Raw genomic sequence first — 16500 nt, 5'->3', positions numbered from 1 at the left:
CCCCGGCCCGACCGAGGGACCCCCAGCCCTCGGGACAGAGCGGAGGTTTAAGCCCCACACCCCCAGGCCTGGGGCCCTGCACCCTCTGGGGCCTGACCAGGGACCCCCAGACCCAGACCCAGACCTGGGGCTGACTGGGGACCCCCAGCCGCACTGTCCCCAGGCCCGGACCCAGACCCCCTGGCCTCAGGCCTGGACCCGAGGCTGCCTGAAGACCCCCCGGCCCTGCTGGCCCCAGGCCCAGACCAGGGCCCCCCAGCCCCAGGCCCAGACCAGGGCCCCCCAGCCCCAGGCCCAGACACAGGGCTGACTGCAGAACCCCTGGCCCCACTTGCCCCAGGGCTGGACCCAGGGCTGATGGGGGACCCCAGCCCCACGAGCCCCTGGCCCCAGGGCTGATCCCCGGGCCCAGACCTGGGGCTGACCAGGGACCCCTGGCCCCACTTGCCCCAGGCCCGGCCCAGGACCCCCCAGCCCCAGGCCTGGACCCAGGGCTGACGGGGACCCCAGCCCCACTTCCCAGGCCCAGAACGGGACCCCCTGGCCCCACTCACCCCAGGGCTGGGCCCGGGGCTCACCAGGGACCCCCGGCCCCACTCCCCAGGCCCGGACCGGGACCCCCAGCCCCAGGCCCAGATCCAGGGCTGACCAGGGACCCCCAGCGCCACTCGCCCCAGGCCCAGACCAGGACCCCCGGCCCCAGGACTGACCGCGGACCCCAGCCCCACTCCCCAGGCCCGCACCGGGACCCCCAGCCCCCGCGGCCGGGCTGGGGGGGCGGGCCCGACCCCCCGGGCCGGCCGGGGACCCCCGCCCGAGCCGGCGCTGCCGCGGCGCGGCGCACTCACCCTTGACGGCCTCGCCGCGGTTGAGCTGGATCTCGCCCTCGCCCTGCGGCGCGTAGCTCTTCACCACGATGAACTTGCGGCCGGGCACGGCGCTGTACAGCTTCCGCTTGGGCCCGCGCAGCGGGGCGGGCGCGGCGTGCGGCGCGGGCTCGGCGCCGGGGCCGGGGCCGGGGGGCCCCGCCGGGCCGCCGGGGCTGTAAACGAAGACATAGGTTACGGTGCTGATGCCCGGCAGCTCGTAGCCGGGCCCGGCGCGGCCCGCGGGCTGCGCCATGGCGGGGACGGCCGCGGGGCTCAGCGCAGCCCCGGCCGCCGCGGCGCCGCCCGGGCGCGGGCGCGGGCACCGGCTGCGGCGGGGGGGGGGCCGCCGCCCGCCGCCGGCTCCATGGCGCGGCGCCGCCCGCCCCGCGCGGCGCTCCGCTGCCTCCGGCGCCGCGCCGCCGCCGCGCGCACCATGGCCCGGGGCAGGTGCCGCCGCCGGCGGCTCCGCCCCCTGCGGGCGGGCGGTCGGGCGGCGCCGGGCGCGGGCGCGGCGGCGGGGACGGCGTTGGGGATGGGGACGGGGATGGGGACGGGGATGGGGATGGGGACCGCCCTCGCCGCCTCCCCGCCCCCGCCCCCGGCCGCCGCCGCCGCCGCCGCCGCCCGGAGCCGCCGCCGCTCGGGGCCGGGGCCGGGGCCGGGGCCGGGCACTGCGGCGCCCCCTGGCGGCCGCCGCGCGGCACCGGGGCACTGCGGGGGGCGCGACGTGCCGGGGGGGGGGCCGTGCTGGGGGGGGGGAGTGTCCAGGGGTCCGTGCTGGGGGGCAGCGCCGGGGGGCGATGTGCCGGGGGGGGGCGATGTGCCGGGGGGCGATGTGCCGGGGGGGGCGATGTGCCGGGGGGGGCAGTGCAGCGTCATGCGGGGGGGGGCAGTGCCCAGGGGGTGATGTGCCGGGGGGACGATGTGCCGGGGGGCAGTGCCGGGGGAGGGGCAGTGCCGGGGGGGCAGTGTGCATAGTGGTGCCTGGGCATGGAGGGGGGGGGGCAGCGCCCTGTGCAAGGGGGGCAACAGCAGTGCCTATGCATTGCGGGGGGGCAGTGCCCAATGCACGGGGGGGCAACAGCAGTGCCTATGCATTGCGGGGGGGCAGTGCCCAATGCACAGGGGGGCAATAGCAGTGCCTATGCATTGCGGGGGGGCAGTGCCCAATGCACAGGGGGGCAATAGCAGTGCCTATGCATTGCGGGGGGGCAGTGCCCAATGCATGGGGGGGCAACAGCAGTGCCTATGCATTGCGGGGGGGCAGTGCCCTATAAATGAGGGGCGTGATGGCCCTGCCCTATGTGCGGGGAGGGCAGTAATGCCGTAGGCATGGGGGAGGGGGGGGACAGCAGTGCCCTGTGCATCGGCGGGGCCACAGTAACGCCTGCCTGCGGTGCAGGAGCGGTGCCCTGCGCGTGCGGGAGGTGGGCGTACGGCCTGTGCCAGCCCCCCATGCCCCCCCGCAGCCCTGCACCCCCACACCCCCCCCATGCAGCCCTGCACCCCCCGCCCCCCCCCCCCCCCCCCCCGCAGCCGGCTCCCCGACGCATCCCGGGGTCCCGCAGCGGAGCGCAGCCACCCCGCCGGCGCCGGGCCCCCGCCTCGGCTGCTCCCCGCTCCGCCACGCGCTCGGCGTCACGCCGGCCCCGCCGCCCGGCTCTGCACCCGCAGCCCCGGCCCCACACCCGCAGCCCCGGCCCCACACCCGCAGCCCCTGCCCCACACCTGCAGCCCCAGCCCCACACCTGCAGCCCTGGCCCCATGCTTGCAGCCTCGATACTCTGCACCTTCAGCTCGCCTGCCCTACTTGCAGCCTGCCTGCCTGCCCCACACTTGCAGCCCCACTGCTCCACGCTTGCAGCCTGCCTGCCCCACGCTTGCAGCCCCACTGCCCCACACTTGCAGCCCCTTGCTCCGCAGCTGCAGCCCCGGCTCCACGCTTGCAGCCCCCACCCCGGGTGCCCACCGTGGGTGCCCACGTGCCCACGGAGCTGTGCTTCCAGGAGCAGCCGTGGGACCTTCCCCACCCAGGGCCCGTCGGTAACCGCTGCTGGAGCGGGCGCTCGCAGCACGCAGACCGCAGCTCCCGCCGGCCCTCCTGTGCTGAGGGATGGACTGGACGCGCCGAGACGGCAGGGAGAGCTGGTCCCCGTGCAGCCCCCAGCACGGACCTGATCCAGACACAGCCGCCGAGCAGGGGACAACCGGGAAAGGGAACAGCTCCAGCCTGCCGGGGACGGCCGTGCGCTTCCCGCAGGGAGGGAGCCCCACCGGCGCCGCGGGGCGGCTGCTGCCAGACACCGGCCACGCGGGCACAGTTACCCCCTACGGAAACCAACACCCCCTGCGTTGCCCCTCAGCCCCCCGCCGCACTGTCCCGCCGGGGACGCGCGCGGGGCGACCTGCCAGCGCCGGCGCGGGAGCCAGGCGGTTTCGGTACAGCGCTCCGTTGCAGCCCCTCCCAGGGAAAAAGCGCTTTTAACGACGAAATAAATCGCTGCCCTTTCATTGCAATACCCCGAACGTCACTTCGGTGTCAGCTTCAGTCAACGCAGAGATACCAGTGACCAGCGCAGATCTCTGAAAGGCCCCGCTATGGCTTTAGAAACGGGCACAAGAAGTAGCAGAAAATGTAGGTATTGCAGAAATACCTGCTCGATGCACCCAGCTGCGGCCGCTCTGCCCCTCGCGGCGTGACCCGGGAGGACGATCAGCCGCCGGGGAGGACGTTTGCCCCCCGGTCATTACTGCCGTGGCACAAACGCTGTTCTTTGATAAATAACCATATTGCCTACACGCACTCAGCTACCAAAACCCCTATTTCCACCACCGATCCCAGCACCCAGCACCCTCCCAGCAGCTCTGCCGCAGCTTTATGTAGCATCATCTGGGTGTTTTATCAACAACAGCTTTGCATTGTCTTTTGCACGATTTTTGGAAATACCATCACTGAACTAGGAACCAATCTTTGCAGGAGACACAAAGATCAAAAGAGCCGCAAAGAATACTACCATTTTTGTTTGTTTTTTCCATAGGCTCAATTTCAATTAAATGACGTTAATGAGCTTAGTCATATTTCATGTTAATGCCTTGCTGATAGAGACCCGTGTCAGCTGTGCGGCTGCTCCAGGTTTAGACTCGGCTCTAGGAGCATTTCTACCTATATTCCCAGCTGGGAAATGTCAGCAAAACAGCCTGGAATTGGCTTTATGTTTCCTATCAGTCAAGAGCAGAGTATCTCTGGGCATGTTTCCACACGAACTGACAATGTGTTTCTTCACCTACTTTATCACCTCATGCCATGAGGCACCTTGAGGCCTGAAAGAGCAGGTTTCATCCTTTGTATCGCCACGTTAAGCTTCAGCTAATCACTGCTGGGTCCCTAACTTGCTCCTGAATAGGCGCCAGCATGCCTTGTATATTATTAATAAAATAAACACTAAAGCGGCAGTGTTTATTGAGAAGCTAAGGGGCTCCTTAATGTCCCCAGTGCGTAATTTGATTTCACGGAGCGCAGTGCCGACATCCTGCTCCTCCCCAAGACACCGAGGACGGCGCGGCCAAAACCGCAGCCCCGCTCCAACCTCGGTGCCGGGGAGAAAGCTGCTCCCCGCGGGGGGGACTGGGGACAGCAAAAACAACACCTGGCCGCTGCGAAAGCAAAGCAGCCCTTTCTGCTCCTCCCTGAGACCGTCCACACAGGCATCCTGCCCCGGTGATCACAGACGTTGCTCTTTACGGCGGCAGGAACCAGGGGTCTGTCAGAACCTTGTGCACCTGAACTGCAAATCACATTTCACAGCGGTCACCGGAGAACAATATAAAGCAAATAAGTTAAGTGCGCAATAGGTGCCTTTCCGCTTGCAGGAGACCACAAAAACACGCGGACAAGAGGGACAGTTCTGGTTCGAGTGAGCTCCCACAGCAGACGGAGGAGGCATCACACCAACATCGGGTGCTGTCTCTGTAATCAGCAACCTGTTTTGAAAGCTGGCACGTTGACTTTGGATTTCCTTTCCATGTTTCACCAAGAGCCGCAAAGAGTCTGAGCAATCTGCCCGTGACTTTCCTCCCCGTAAGGTAACGCAGAAGCACTGCTGGCGGTCAAGGTGCTCAGTTTTGGCTCTCCTACAGACAAATGGGTGCTCCAGAAACACTGGCGTAAGCCTATGCATCAGTGTGAAAATGCGATGACCCACCTTTGTGTAAAACTTACGAGTTCTCACATTTCTTCTGCCTGACGAAAAAAATTATTTGAGATGAACCTGATGTGTGACTCTACGCCTCGCACAGCTCGCAGAGATGTAGCCCCAGAAGTCCTGAGGCCTGATAGTGCCTTGACGCAGTGAGTGGGATCTGAGCATCCGAGAGGTGCCTCCATCGGAAGCCTGCGTCGGATGCCGGTCTGGAAGAGCCTCCTCATGAGAGAGGACACCTAGCACTAATCCCCCCAAACAGCCACAGCGGGTTGAGGGAAAACACAGGCTTCCCTTCCCCAGGCTGGCGGTACCTGCATACCACCACAAGCGAGTGACTGAAACACAACCATCGTTTCCGACAAGCAGTCCCAAACGGCCAGGACAACTGCTTTAATTTTAATGCACTCTCAAGAGGCCGATCAGAACAGAATCGCTTTTTTGTACCTTCATGTAAGTTCTGGCGAAGGACTCTCATTTGAGACTAAAGCAGTCCTCCCTACGTCAGGGGTTTCCCACCCACCAGTATCATTTGCAGAGCACGCGCGATGGGACACGACGGCACCTGCATCTCAGGGTGCGTAGCCTGTGGTCTACGTCAGCTACAGCCTTCGTGGTCACATCACGAGCTGTGAAGCCATGGCCAGAGGGATGCGGCTGATCCAGGCCAACGAGGCCATGTCAGAGCCGTGAGAACAACCTAAGCTCTGTCTTGGCACATTTCTGCAGATCTCAGGAAGGCGGTGACAACGGCAAGGTGTCTTGCCCACTATCATGAAAGTACCAATTTCAGATCCTGAATATCTTCCCCCTTGAGAACAGAGTATCAGTTTTTTTGTTGCTTTAGGATATAGAAAGGTTTTTGCACGAGGGAATTTCCTACCATTGCAAAATGTACTACAACTGAGTCCTTCAGGGATGAAATGTATTTGGCTGCTTTGCAGTGAACACGTTAGCCTTTCCTGGAGACTGCGACTGCTAAACTGTTCTTGTTTACGCAGTACCAATCCCAATAGCTTGCCTTTTTTTTTTTTTTTTTTAAATGAATCGTCTCTGATACTGGAGTTGCCTTTCACTTCAGGCATGGAAGAAAGGACTTGTAAACTGCTCCTCTTGCTCTGAGGATATTTATGTGCTCTCGCACATACAGCTCTGGGCAGCCCGAGTACTTGAAGACGACGTCTCTGTGTGAACCTTCCTGGAGGCATCTACAGCCAAAGCCGTGGTGGGCACAAGCACACAAGCGGTGTGTCCTGGCACAGGTCTTCTGGCTTTGCCTAGCCAGCGAGAGCTGCAGTGACCTCATCTGCAACTTGTGCACTCCAGTGTTTGGGCAAAAGCCTGATTTCACCACCTGAAACACTCAGAAATGACATCACACAAGCAGTGTTATAAAGTTCAACAAGGCCTTATAACCTGGTAGTTTTGGACCCAATTTGACTGACGACTGAACCCTATTTCTCAATTATGCCACTACTTGTCCTTTGGAGGAAATGCTTTTGCTGCTCTGGCGTTTCAAACTCTTACTATGAGCGTGGCTGATGGATACGGAAATAGATTGATTTCGTTTGGAAAGGTTTTCAGCCACAGCAAAAAAACAGCTACTTCACCACTTCCAACATTTTGAGCTGAACCTTCTGAACCAGACATGGACGCAGGGCAGGGCACACGTGCGGTCTGCTAATGAGCACGGATTTTATCCCACTGCCATTTCCAAACACGCCGAGATTAGCTGCCAGTGTGTAAATGAGCCCTCTGAACCCTCGCCAGCTTCCCAGGGCCGTGTCCCACACCCTGGCAGTCTGCACGTGGTGGTACATAGCCCATAAATCAAGGTAGGGTTGTGGATCAGTCTAAGGAGCCCAAGCCAGGACATGTCAGAAGAACAATGCGCTAGGAATCAGAACTTGTTGTCTCGGTCCCCCGTTATGCCATTCAGTGCCAATTTTCCCCAAACAGGTCTCTGAGAAAGAAGCTAACTTCAAAGAACGAAGAAGTCTGCTGGCTTTTGTGTATCAAAAAATGCAGCCATCACAAGTGTGGGACCCAAAGCTGCTTTTGCCTGCCCTGGCCTTTCTAGAAAACAAACAGCTCTTGGATGGGACATTGAGGCTGGTCATGACCGACTCTGGAGACAGTTCCAGCTCCAAGGACCATCCTACAACACCTAACAGGTTGCCATACACTGACATCGAGACTCTTCAGAGCAGAGGTACAAAGGCGACTTTGCTGCTTCAGAGCAGCCTGGGGAAATGCTGAGCCTGAGCTGAGGACCCACATTTTCCGACACGATACATGGGGAGATCCAGGCACGTCGGAGGGTATTTCTGGAAACTCCGCGGCGAGTGCATGCCCATCCACAGCAGCAGGTAGGACAGTCTGAGAGGACAGGGGAAGCCACCCCCCACCTTTAAGGGAGGGAGATGTTTTACTCTAAGCTGCAGTGTCCTGTTTCAGATGCGGGGCTTCTCTCCCGGAGTACTTCTTCCAAAAACCACCAGTGATTCAGTGCTGTCCTCGAAGAACAGACAGAGCAAGAACAGCTGGCTGCGTCCAGCTGTGAGCACTGGTGGGAGCATCCACTGGGGACTGGGACACCCAGTTTGGAGATGCCGGTTTGGAATCACTTCTCTGCCTCCGGAAACGTGAACTCAGCTTCTCACCCGCCACGAGAGCCGAGCGAGCAGACGGCCATGCACGCCGCGGGCTGTGCCGTGCTGCGGGTGACCCTGCCGAACACCCAGGGAGGCGCAGGCTGGTCCCAGCCCTCCCGCTCTGGGGAAGGCGCCTGATCCCACAGGCATCGTGCTCACCTGCTCACCTGCTCTCTGGCTCTAACGATATTGAAGCAATCCTTACAAAAATGAAGAGCTTCAGGACAAGGCAACAGCATGGCACTGTCCCACGTCCTACCCAGCACAGCGCTGTGCTGGACACGATCCTCTCTGGGGGAACGAGAGAGAAGTCTTCAAAGCCATCCGGAGGCAGAGAACATGCAGATATTGCTCCACCACCCTACATGCAAGGTCCTGGCCAAGGGACCGCAGGAGGGCTCCAGGCTTTCTCCCTGCCTTGGGGCACGCTGAGACATTTTCAGAGCTTGTTTGTCCTTGGAGGAGTGGGAAAGGTTTTGAGGGACTGCCTTACACTGGGAGACATAAAGAGCTCAATTTGTGTGGATCTCATAAAAAAAAAAAAAGACAGAGAGGTGACAATTACTATGTCTATGGCAATGGCTATGAGCCTTCCTGGCAGGATATGCTGGATCTGTAGGGACCACCAATCAGGCAAAACAGCATACAGTGGGAATTAGCAGTGGAAGGAGAAGCCAGATACACTGAAATTAGAAATAAAACTATATTTTGCAGGTAAGGTTAGTTAACCTTTGGAGCAAACAACCTCAGACCGAGCTGGAGCTGCCACCCCCTGATGTCACCACTGCAAGGCTGGATACCTTCCTGGAAGATGCTTTTGCCATGCCCATGTTATCAGCATGAAAAAATAGGTCTCAGGAAGCTTAACTGCAGGTCACGACTAATGGTCAGTCTGCTGCTTTCTTCTGCCATCAAACAGTGCGGAACTTCAGTCCAAACAACTAATCCATGCAGACTAGAAGCGATTGTTGCTATAGAATCAAGGCTACTTAAACCCTAATATCTTGCTGTCTTTTAGGAGAAAATAAGACTTTTGCACAACCTGTGTATCTTGGTAATTAGATACAGCCAATTAACTCCCCTCTAGCAAAAGAAAAAGGAAGAAAAATTCATGAACCAGGAAACTCAAAGGATTTTGGGGAGGCCAGACTTTGTGCCCTGGTGCTGCGAAGACCTGAGAAGCCGGGGTTACAGTCCGCTATACGACCTCTGCTAAAATGGGCCACGTCAAGGCTGGTCCGAGGGAAGCATTGACAGACTCACCAGAGGGTCCCAAAAGTGGAAATCTGCCCTGGCAGTATTAATGACGTGAATGACATTGGAAAGGGCCTTGACCCAAAAGAAAAGGACACAAACCTGTTCTTGAACATCCAAAACAATAAGCAGTGCAGGCATGCTGCACTACAGACCACAGGACCATCAGGGTGCAAATGGCAGAGGGACGTTTGTCGCTCCAGAAACACAAGCTGTGTTGGGAAGGTAAATACTAGGCTTGAAGGCAGCTAATCACGGAAGCTGACTAGCCTTGGGATCCTGTTTCTTTCATATTTTCGCTGATGCCTAGGACACAAAGTAAAATTGATGTACGGTTGGGTGGCAGCACAGAGGAGGAACAGCCCATCCTGGGGATATTGCACAGGAGGAGCTGCATGACCCTTAGGATTCCAGTTATTGAAGTGAGAGCACCTTCAGGAGGTGCAAATGGTTCACTCAGAGACTAATCACAGCTATTGCTGCTATATATTAGAATATTTCTTGTTAGTAAGAACTAAAGAAGAGAAAGACTTCCAGAAGAGAGTTGATCATAGGAGCCAATCATCATCTAATGTGATTTGACAAAAAGTGCAGGAGTACCTTCCCTGGGATGTGTCAGGAGAGGCATTTGCAGGCAAAGTCGGACAGTGCTGATGATTTTGCAAAGGAATGAGGAACCGTCCTCTGAAGCTCTGTTTGCAATTCCAGTCAATCATGTTCCACAAAAAATGATCCAAACTGGGGCAGATGCAAAGAGGAGCTGCTGGAGTACCACGGAAATGGAGACGAAAAGAGACTGACAGAGTACGTGATTGTGCTTTACACGTGCTACATTAGACAGGAGAGAAAGAGCTTGAGTTACAGAAGATGCTTCCATTAGAAGATCCAGCTCGAAGCTCTGAGCACTCAACAGAGTACACTGAATTTTAGGATTTATTAGGAAAGGGATAGAGATCAGCACGGAGAACGCCATCACGCCACTGTGTAAATCCATAGTGCACCATGTCTTGAAGCCAACGCACTGCTATAGGTCATTTCAAAAACATTTCATAGAACTGGGAAAAATTCAGACAGGGAAACAGGTCTGGAATGGCTTTCCCACAAGAAACAACTAACTGGGCCAACTCACCAGCCTGTAAAAGAGACGACTGAGGAAGAAGAGGATATGGGTGAATGAAATCACTACTGACCCGAAGAGGACAGACAGAGAGTGACTGTCCACTGCCTCTTCCAGTGCAAGGACAAGCAAGCGAATCCAGCAGGACACAGTTTCAGAGCAAGCAAAAGGAGGTGGTTCCTCAGGCGATGTGGGATTAAGCTGAGGAACTCCCTGCTGAAGGAGGCTATGAAAGCCAGCAGAGAGCAGAAACACGTCTAGAAGAGAACCCACGGGGATTAACTAATTACACAGAAAATCTGTCTGGCTCAAAAGGTCCCTGAGCCACAAGAGGCCGGGAGGGTATTTGGGGAAGTCATTCGCGTTCCCTCTTCTCCTCCGACAGCCACGAGACCGGCACTCCAGCTAATTAGTGCAGCAGCCCGAGTAACTATTTAAACCAGGCACCAAGGAGCCCTCGGGCCAGATCACAACATCTCGGAGCAGCAGGAATGCGGCAGCCTCGTTCCTCCCGCAGCAACGGCACGACGACGGTGCGCAGTGCAGCGCGGCATGGGAGGAGCGCAAAGCAGGACGATGCGGTGCAACACGAGCATCAGCCGCCAGCCGCCAAAGACCAAACACGAAAACCCTCAGAGGAAGCACGAGGCCAAGGAGAATCGTGATCTACATGAAACTCCAGAAACTTGGAGCGAGATTCTGCTGCCAAGAACGCAACGCACAGATAACGGCCGAGAGCGCTCGCCAAAGTGACAGCTGGAAGAGGTCCTGTCGGCAACCTCCCCTCCGGACAGTAACTTACACTTTAGTGAAGTTATTAGTCTGGACTTTGAACTATGCTCCTGGAAGTATAAACACCTCTGCCTGGCTGTGACTACAGCCCTACAAACAGGTCTGGCGAAGGTGGAGTAGTACTGGAAACCCTAGAGAGACAATTAATTAAAAGGTTTTGTCTCCCTTTATATAATTACTGATATTGACTCACTCTTTAAAATACTCCGCATGCATCTCAGCCAGCAAAACCTCCCTGGTGGGGGCTGGAGTTGTGCCTCCACCCTGAGCGTCAGAAGTGTTTTATACTGCCTGATAGCTCCATCAGATCTTAAAAGTCCTGTTGAAAAGACAAGATATCATTTTATCAGTTAACAAAGGGGATAACAGGATCTCTGAAAATTGTGCCTCTAATCCTGCCTATCCTGCAAGATCACAGTCCTTAAGGATCGGGCAACTTGTCTGCTAAGTCTAGCAAATGCAGTAACAACTATATTGAATTAACATGCACCTCACTCTCTGGCGGACGCTCTTCAGACAGGTGAGAGAAAGCCTAGTTTTGCTAAAGGTGCAGGACAAGTTTATGGAAGATAGTGACTGACAGGAGCTGCACAACGCTTACCAAACTCCACACCTCCTTGGAGTATGGAGATAAAGGTTTGGGTGGATCTTGCAAATGCTGCTAATCAAGACAAGATATTTCAAAAACTATGCTTTATTTAAAAAAGAAAAAGAAAAATCATATCAGCAATATCTCCTGGCCAGTTCTACCCAGGGCCAAAGCAGATGATTAATCAGTCTCTCCCTGCTGTCCCTGGACACCTCAGTCAGCAACTAGATCCCATTTATCAACCACGCACTTGAAAATTTGCTGCAACAACGCTGGTTGGTTTGGTGCCTACGTACTGCCTCAGCACCATCTCCCCAGACGTGCCAAGCACCGTGGACACAACAAACAGACTGCAGAGAGAGTCTTTCCAAAGCCATCCCAATGCGTCGTCCGAGAACATGGTGGTAAGTGCATACCTGCACCAGCGGAGACCGGATTTACAACCTAGCAATGCAAACACCAAAATAGGCAGATGCTTTATTTGTGTGACACACTACTATTGTTGTTATTTTATTAATCAGAAGCCTGCAGCTAACTGCCTGACTTATATTAGCATTTTCCCCTGAAGGAAAATGTTGCCACCTCTTGGCCAACTCACCACAGAATAACCATCGGCCCACTTTCAAGTTCTGCTCAGTGCATTCGCCACCTTCTACAACCTGACACCCTTCCTGCACACCTTCCTGCCAGCGATGCACAGCTCACCACCCCTCTGAGAAACCAGCAGGGATGATCCTGAAACCACCTTTATCAAGCTAAATATCCCAACTCTTCTAGATGTGTTTCAAGAGTCAGCACGAAGACGCCAGTACTTTGCTCTAGACAGAACCTCCACTACTATGAACTCCATTAAGCTGATGCCATGGCTTGCCTGGACTAATGCCCGTAGATCGTTATCCTCTTTTGTCCTTGGAAACAAGGAAATCCAGAGCTCTTAGTGGCTCCTTCTCTCACGGATCCTGCGGACTCTGACTGTCTTTTTCTGTCTGTGTGACTACAGCTGTAAGCGGCTTTCCAGCTCTCTCTCAATGCTGAATTTGAATAATTTGACCAAATCATATCCACTCACTCTGCCCACGTAGTTCCTTAATCACAGAAGCAAAGAGACCAGCGCTCCTGAGACACTGGCTGCAGGGTGTTCACCTGCAGCTCGTTGCCCTCCCCACACTGGCCCTCCTGCACCCTTCACACCCTTCTGCACAACCACCCTCAAGGAGCCCGGCCCAGTGGCTCTGGGGGGACTCGTGCTCTTTGCAGCCAACGTTTGCGTGCCGAGACTTGCGCTTCACGCTCCACAGGACAACCTCACGTTCCTGAGCACCCGTCATTTCTGGATGCTAATTTAAATGATGACACTGGTGACAGGACGTAACGACTGGGAAATCTGAAACCAGTCTTACAGACTGGTTGAACTGGGATGCTCATTGCACTATCTGCTCGTGCAGTAGGAAGGCGCAGGGAACCGGGGACTGCCACCCGTACCCAGACAGACCACAACACCAGGGACCCGGGAGAAGTGCCGGCTAAGAACTGCCGACGTTCGCAGTGAGGAAGCTGCTCCTGGAGACCAGCAGTCTTCCAAAATAAGAAAAATGAGCTTGTTTTTCTCCTGGATCTCCAGAACAACACTCGTGTTTGTCCCAGGAGACTGCTGCCACTGAGTCCAGAAGTTACTGGAACTGTTAAAGGATTAAAATAAGGCCAAAGAAATGGAGCCTGCGCAGAAGCATATCCCACGCTGCCGAAGTGTATTTCACCATAACACCAGAGGGTGGAAAAGCAGCTGCCACTCGGTGCAGAGTGCAAGGTCAGAAGCACAGCGACTGCGCTGTCCCCGGCAGAAGCGTCACAGGGAGCCTTCGGCGTGAGGGACGCAGGACATGTCTCAGATGCAAAGGCAGCAGGAACTCTGCACAAAACTCCCACCGCATTTGCAGAAAGAGTGTGAAGTCTTACTTCTTGGCTTATCCATGGCACTCACTTTCCTCTCCTGCTTTTGCACAGTCGAGAGAGGAGCCACTGCCATTTAATGACACCAGGAGAGCACAACGTGCTGCAGAGAGTGTCTGCAACAGCGAGCAGTGCTGCAGCACAGGAGACGAGAGCAGAGGCACCAACGAGCTGACCAGCACGCAGCTGAGTACCTCCCCAAAACATCACAGGCACCGACAGCAAAAGTGGTCTGCAAAGCCCTTGCTCAGGCTTTGGCTCTGTTTAGAAAAGAGCAGCCTCTGAAAACTGGACTGTGAAGCACTTTAGCAGGCATGATAGGACCAAACCTGCCTGTTTTTCCTGACGTGAGACCAAGCACTTGGAGCTCCAGCCTGGGATGTGGCCTCCGGTGGTGGCCGTGGCCATCTCCCCTTGGCTTGCATATCACTCAGATCCAGAACTTTGGTCAGAAATTGCTCTTCCACTAAAGCTGTCGTGGCCCAAAGATGAATCAAAGACAACTGCTGATCTGCTTGGCCCAAAGGGAAGAGATTTCTTTCTGAAGGACTAGAAGTTTGGGAATAGCTCTGTTTTCCTCTCCATAATGTTGTAAGATACCCAACCATGAAACCTTCTTTACTTGAAGTCACAGCACCATGAATGTTTTCTCCAGGGCAGAGGGCACCTCCAGGGAAGAGGACTGGACCCCTTGGAGACGCACAGCCCAAGCCAGCAGAGGTGATGAAGACGCAGCAGTGAGCGTGCCAGGCTCACTGGGACTAAAGATGCTGGGAGCAGTCAGTATGCTTCTCTTGAAAGGTAAAAGAGGTCTGGAAACAACTGTTGCCTTGCTTGTGATATGGAAATCCTCTTTTTTTGGGGGGGAGGTGGCCTTTTCTTGTTCTGTCTTCCATATTGTTGCTTGGAAAATACAGAGCAAAAGCAAAATAAGGAAAAACACACAGGAGACACATTCCCCAGCAGGCCTGGCAGGTCACCACCTTGCCCAAGAGACCTCAGGGCACCCTAAATGCTGCATGGTCCTGCCACGGGCCTGGGAACCTCCTTGGAAGAACCCTGTCCAGAAACGTGCTGTGTGGCTCTGGCAGAAGTGTCGGTACCGCTACTGCAGGGCCCCAGTCTTGGGCTGAACCTAAAGAATTTCATGTGGGTGATGCAGACCAGGAGATTCACTGCTGAGGAACAATAGTCATAATTAGAATTTTCCTGGGACTCAAATTGATGTTCAATTTTATTCCCTTGGAAGGAAGGATGTGTCTGTGTCAGATGCCAAATCAAGGGGATTCTTTGTGTAGGAAGTGTAATTGATTCCCATTTATTCTGAGTCTGTATTTCTTAAAAAAAGGAGCATGTGTGAGTCATACACTTGGGCAGACTTTCTTGTTATGACGCCGTTAGCAGACAGGCACCTAGGAAGGGGTATTTTGTCTGCCCTGGTGCCAGAAATATTTTGCCATCACCAAGTCTGACTCGGGATCCGAGCAGCACCAGGGGACAGACACTGTTCTTGCAGCTGTGACGAGATCGACGGGGAGACGGGGCAGTCTGCTCATGCAGCAGGGACACGACCTTCACGAAGGATCTGCCCTCAGCCACGGCTGCCACGTTTCCCCAGGGTGTTCACAGTGTTTTCAGGCTCAGGAGCTGTGTCTCAAGCTGTGCCTGTCTGGCAAAACGCTGCGAGGACAAGGTCTGCAGACAGACAGCCACAGCGGGTGGAAATGGGACCCATGGAGGGGCAGCAAGAGGGACTGTTAAATCCCTGGCTTTGCTTTCACTCCAGGAGCAGACAAAGATATCTTTAAGACTCTTCTATTTCCTAAGACCTCAGGCTTTACTCTGGTCTCTCAGCGCTCACAGAAGCAATGGCTACGCAGAAAAAACCAAAGCGGAAGTTTCTACCACTAATCCTAACTCACCGAGGTTTAACGAAGGTGCTGACGAGATGCTGAGAGGGATCAGCTTGACGGGTCCCTGGATCACGTGCCTGTAGGAAAGGTGGCCCCATGCCCTATTCCTTAGTGCTCCTGCTCAGCAAAATCAGGACTGAACAGCAGAAGTGTTCAAGGCATCAGTGCAGATTGTGCAACACCTCTCACCCTCACAGTAATGCAACATCACAACCGGTGAGCGTGCACGTGCATGTGTCACCCCAAGAGAAACAGGCAAACAACTGCTCAGGAACGTGCAGCAAACACAGTAATGTCCCCTTTTGTTCAAAATGATACACTTTGGATCCAGGACATCAAACCTGCAGAATAAACTATATAAGATAAAGCCCCCAAAGGGTAGTTTTTTTCACTCTGCAATGGTCCTTTTCATCTATAAAGGACTGTGATTCTTTTACTAATAACTCCTAATATTCGTAGAAAATTTTTTCCTTAATATTTAATCTCTCTATATATCAAGGAATAATATTTAAGGGAATAATAAAGCCAGATATACTTTATTTTATGCTATTGATGCTTTAATTTTACTCAAAGTTAGAACAACTTTGCATGAAGCATGCAGTGCGTGTGATGACTCTTAGCACTGGAACAGCAAAGAACAGGTATAGCGCGTTCAAAGCACTTCAGTCTGACTCTACCACGCTCAACTCATCTAGGTAATTCCACGGTCCTTAGAGGGCTTGGTCCTTTGAACAGAAACTATTCTTTACGTAGGTTGGCAGCTTTCTCCCATAACCTTAAAGTACTCCACTAAAACCTGCAAAACTAACCGGAACAGGTGTCCCAGCACAGCGGTACAGGTGCTACGGAAGACCCTCCACGCCGTGCACGGCCCGGCAGAGGGTGGGGGCAGCCCGGGCCAGCAGTGCGGTGACCACCCCCGGCTCTGCCGCACGCCTCAGTGCCGCGGCTCGGCAGCGCCCGCGCCAACGGGACGGTCTGGGAACCTCCGAACACGCCGGGATCACGTCCCGCGGACTTTCTGGTACTGAGCCCCCGACAACGCCCAGTGACAAGGAAATTGTGTAGACATTAAAATAACAGCAAAAATAGCTCTAACAAGCTAAAATCAAGCCTTCGGCGCTTCATTTACTATATTTTGTCAATGTCCAGAGGCTCTGCGG

General features: G+C 55.5%; 1 protein-coding gene across 2 annotated transcripts in view; it reads right to left on the bottom strand.

The window, feature by feature from the left end:
* The window catches only part of SHANK3 (SH3 and multiple ankyrin repeat domains 3), a 368629-nt gene that overhangs the window by 208887 nt on the left and 143242 nt on the right, over positions 1–16500 (bottom strand). For both annotated transcript variants that reach the window (XM_064498806.1, XM_064498868.1), the window contains exon 11: positions 849–1042. In XM_064498806.1, coding sequence (XP_064354876.1) covers positions 849–1042 — 194 coding nt within the window. The remainder of the gene's footprint in view (positions 1–848; positions 1043–16500) is intronic.

The sequence above is a fragment of the Dromaius novaehollandiae genome, chromosome 1 (assembly GCF_036370855.1).
Source record: "Dromaius novaehollandiae isolate bDroNov1 chromosome 1, bDroNov1.hap1, whole genome shotgun sequence".
NCBI classification, from domain to species: Eukaryota; Metazoa; Chordata; class Aves; order Casuariiformes; family Dromaiidae; genus Dromaius; species Dromaius novaehollandiae.
The sequence above is the reverse complement of the archived record's forward strand: the minus strand, read 5'-3'. Positions and strand labels throughout refer to the sequence as shown.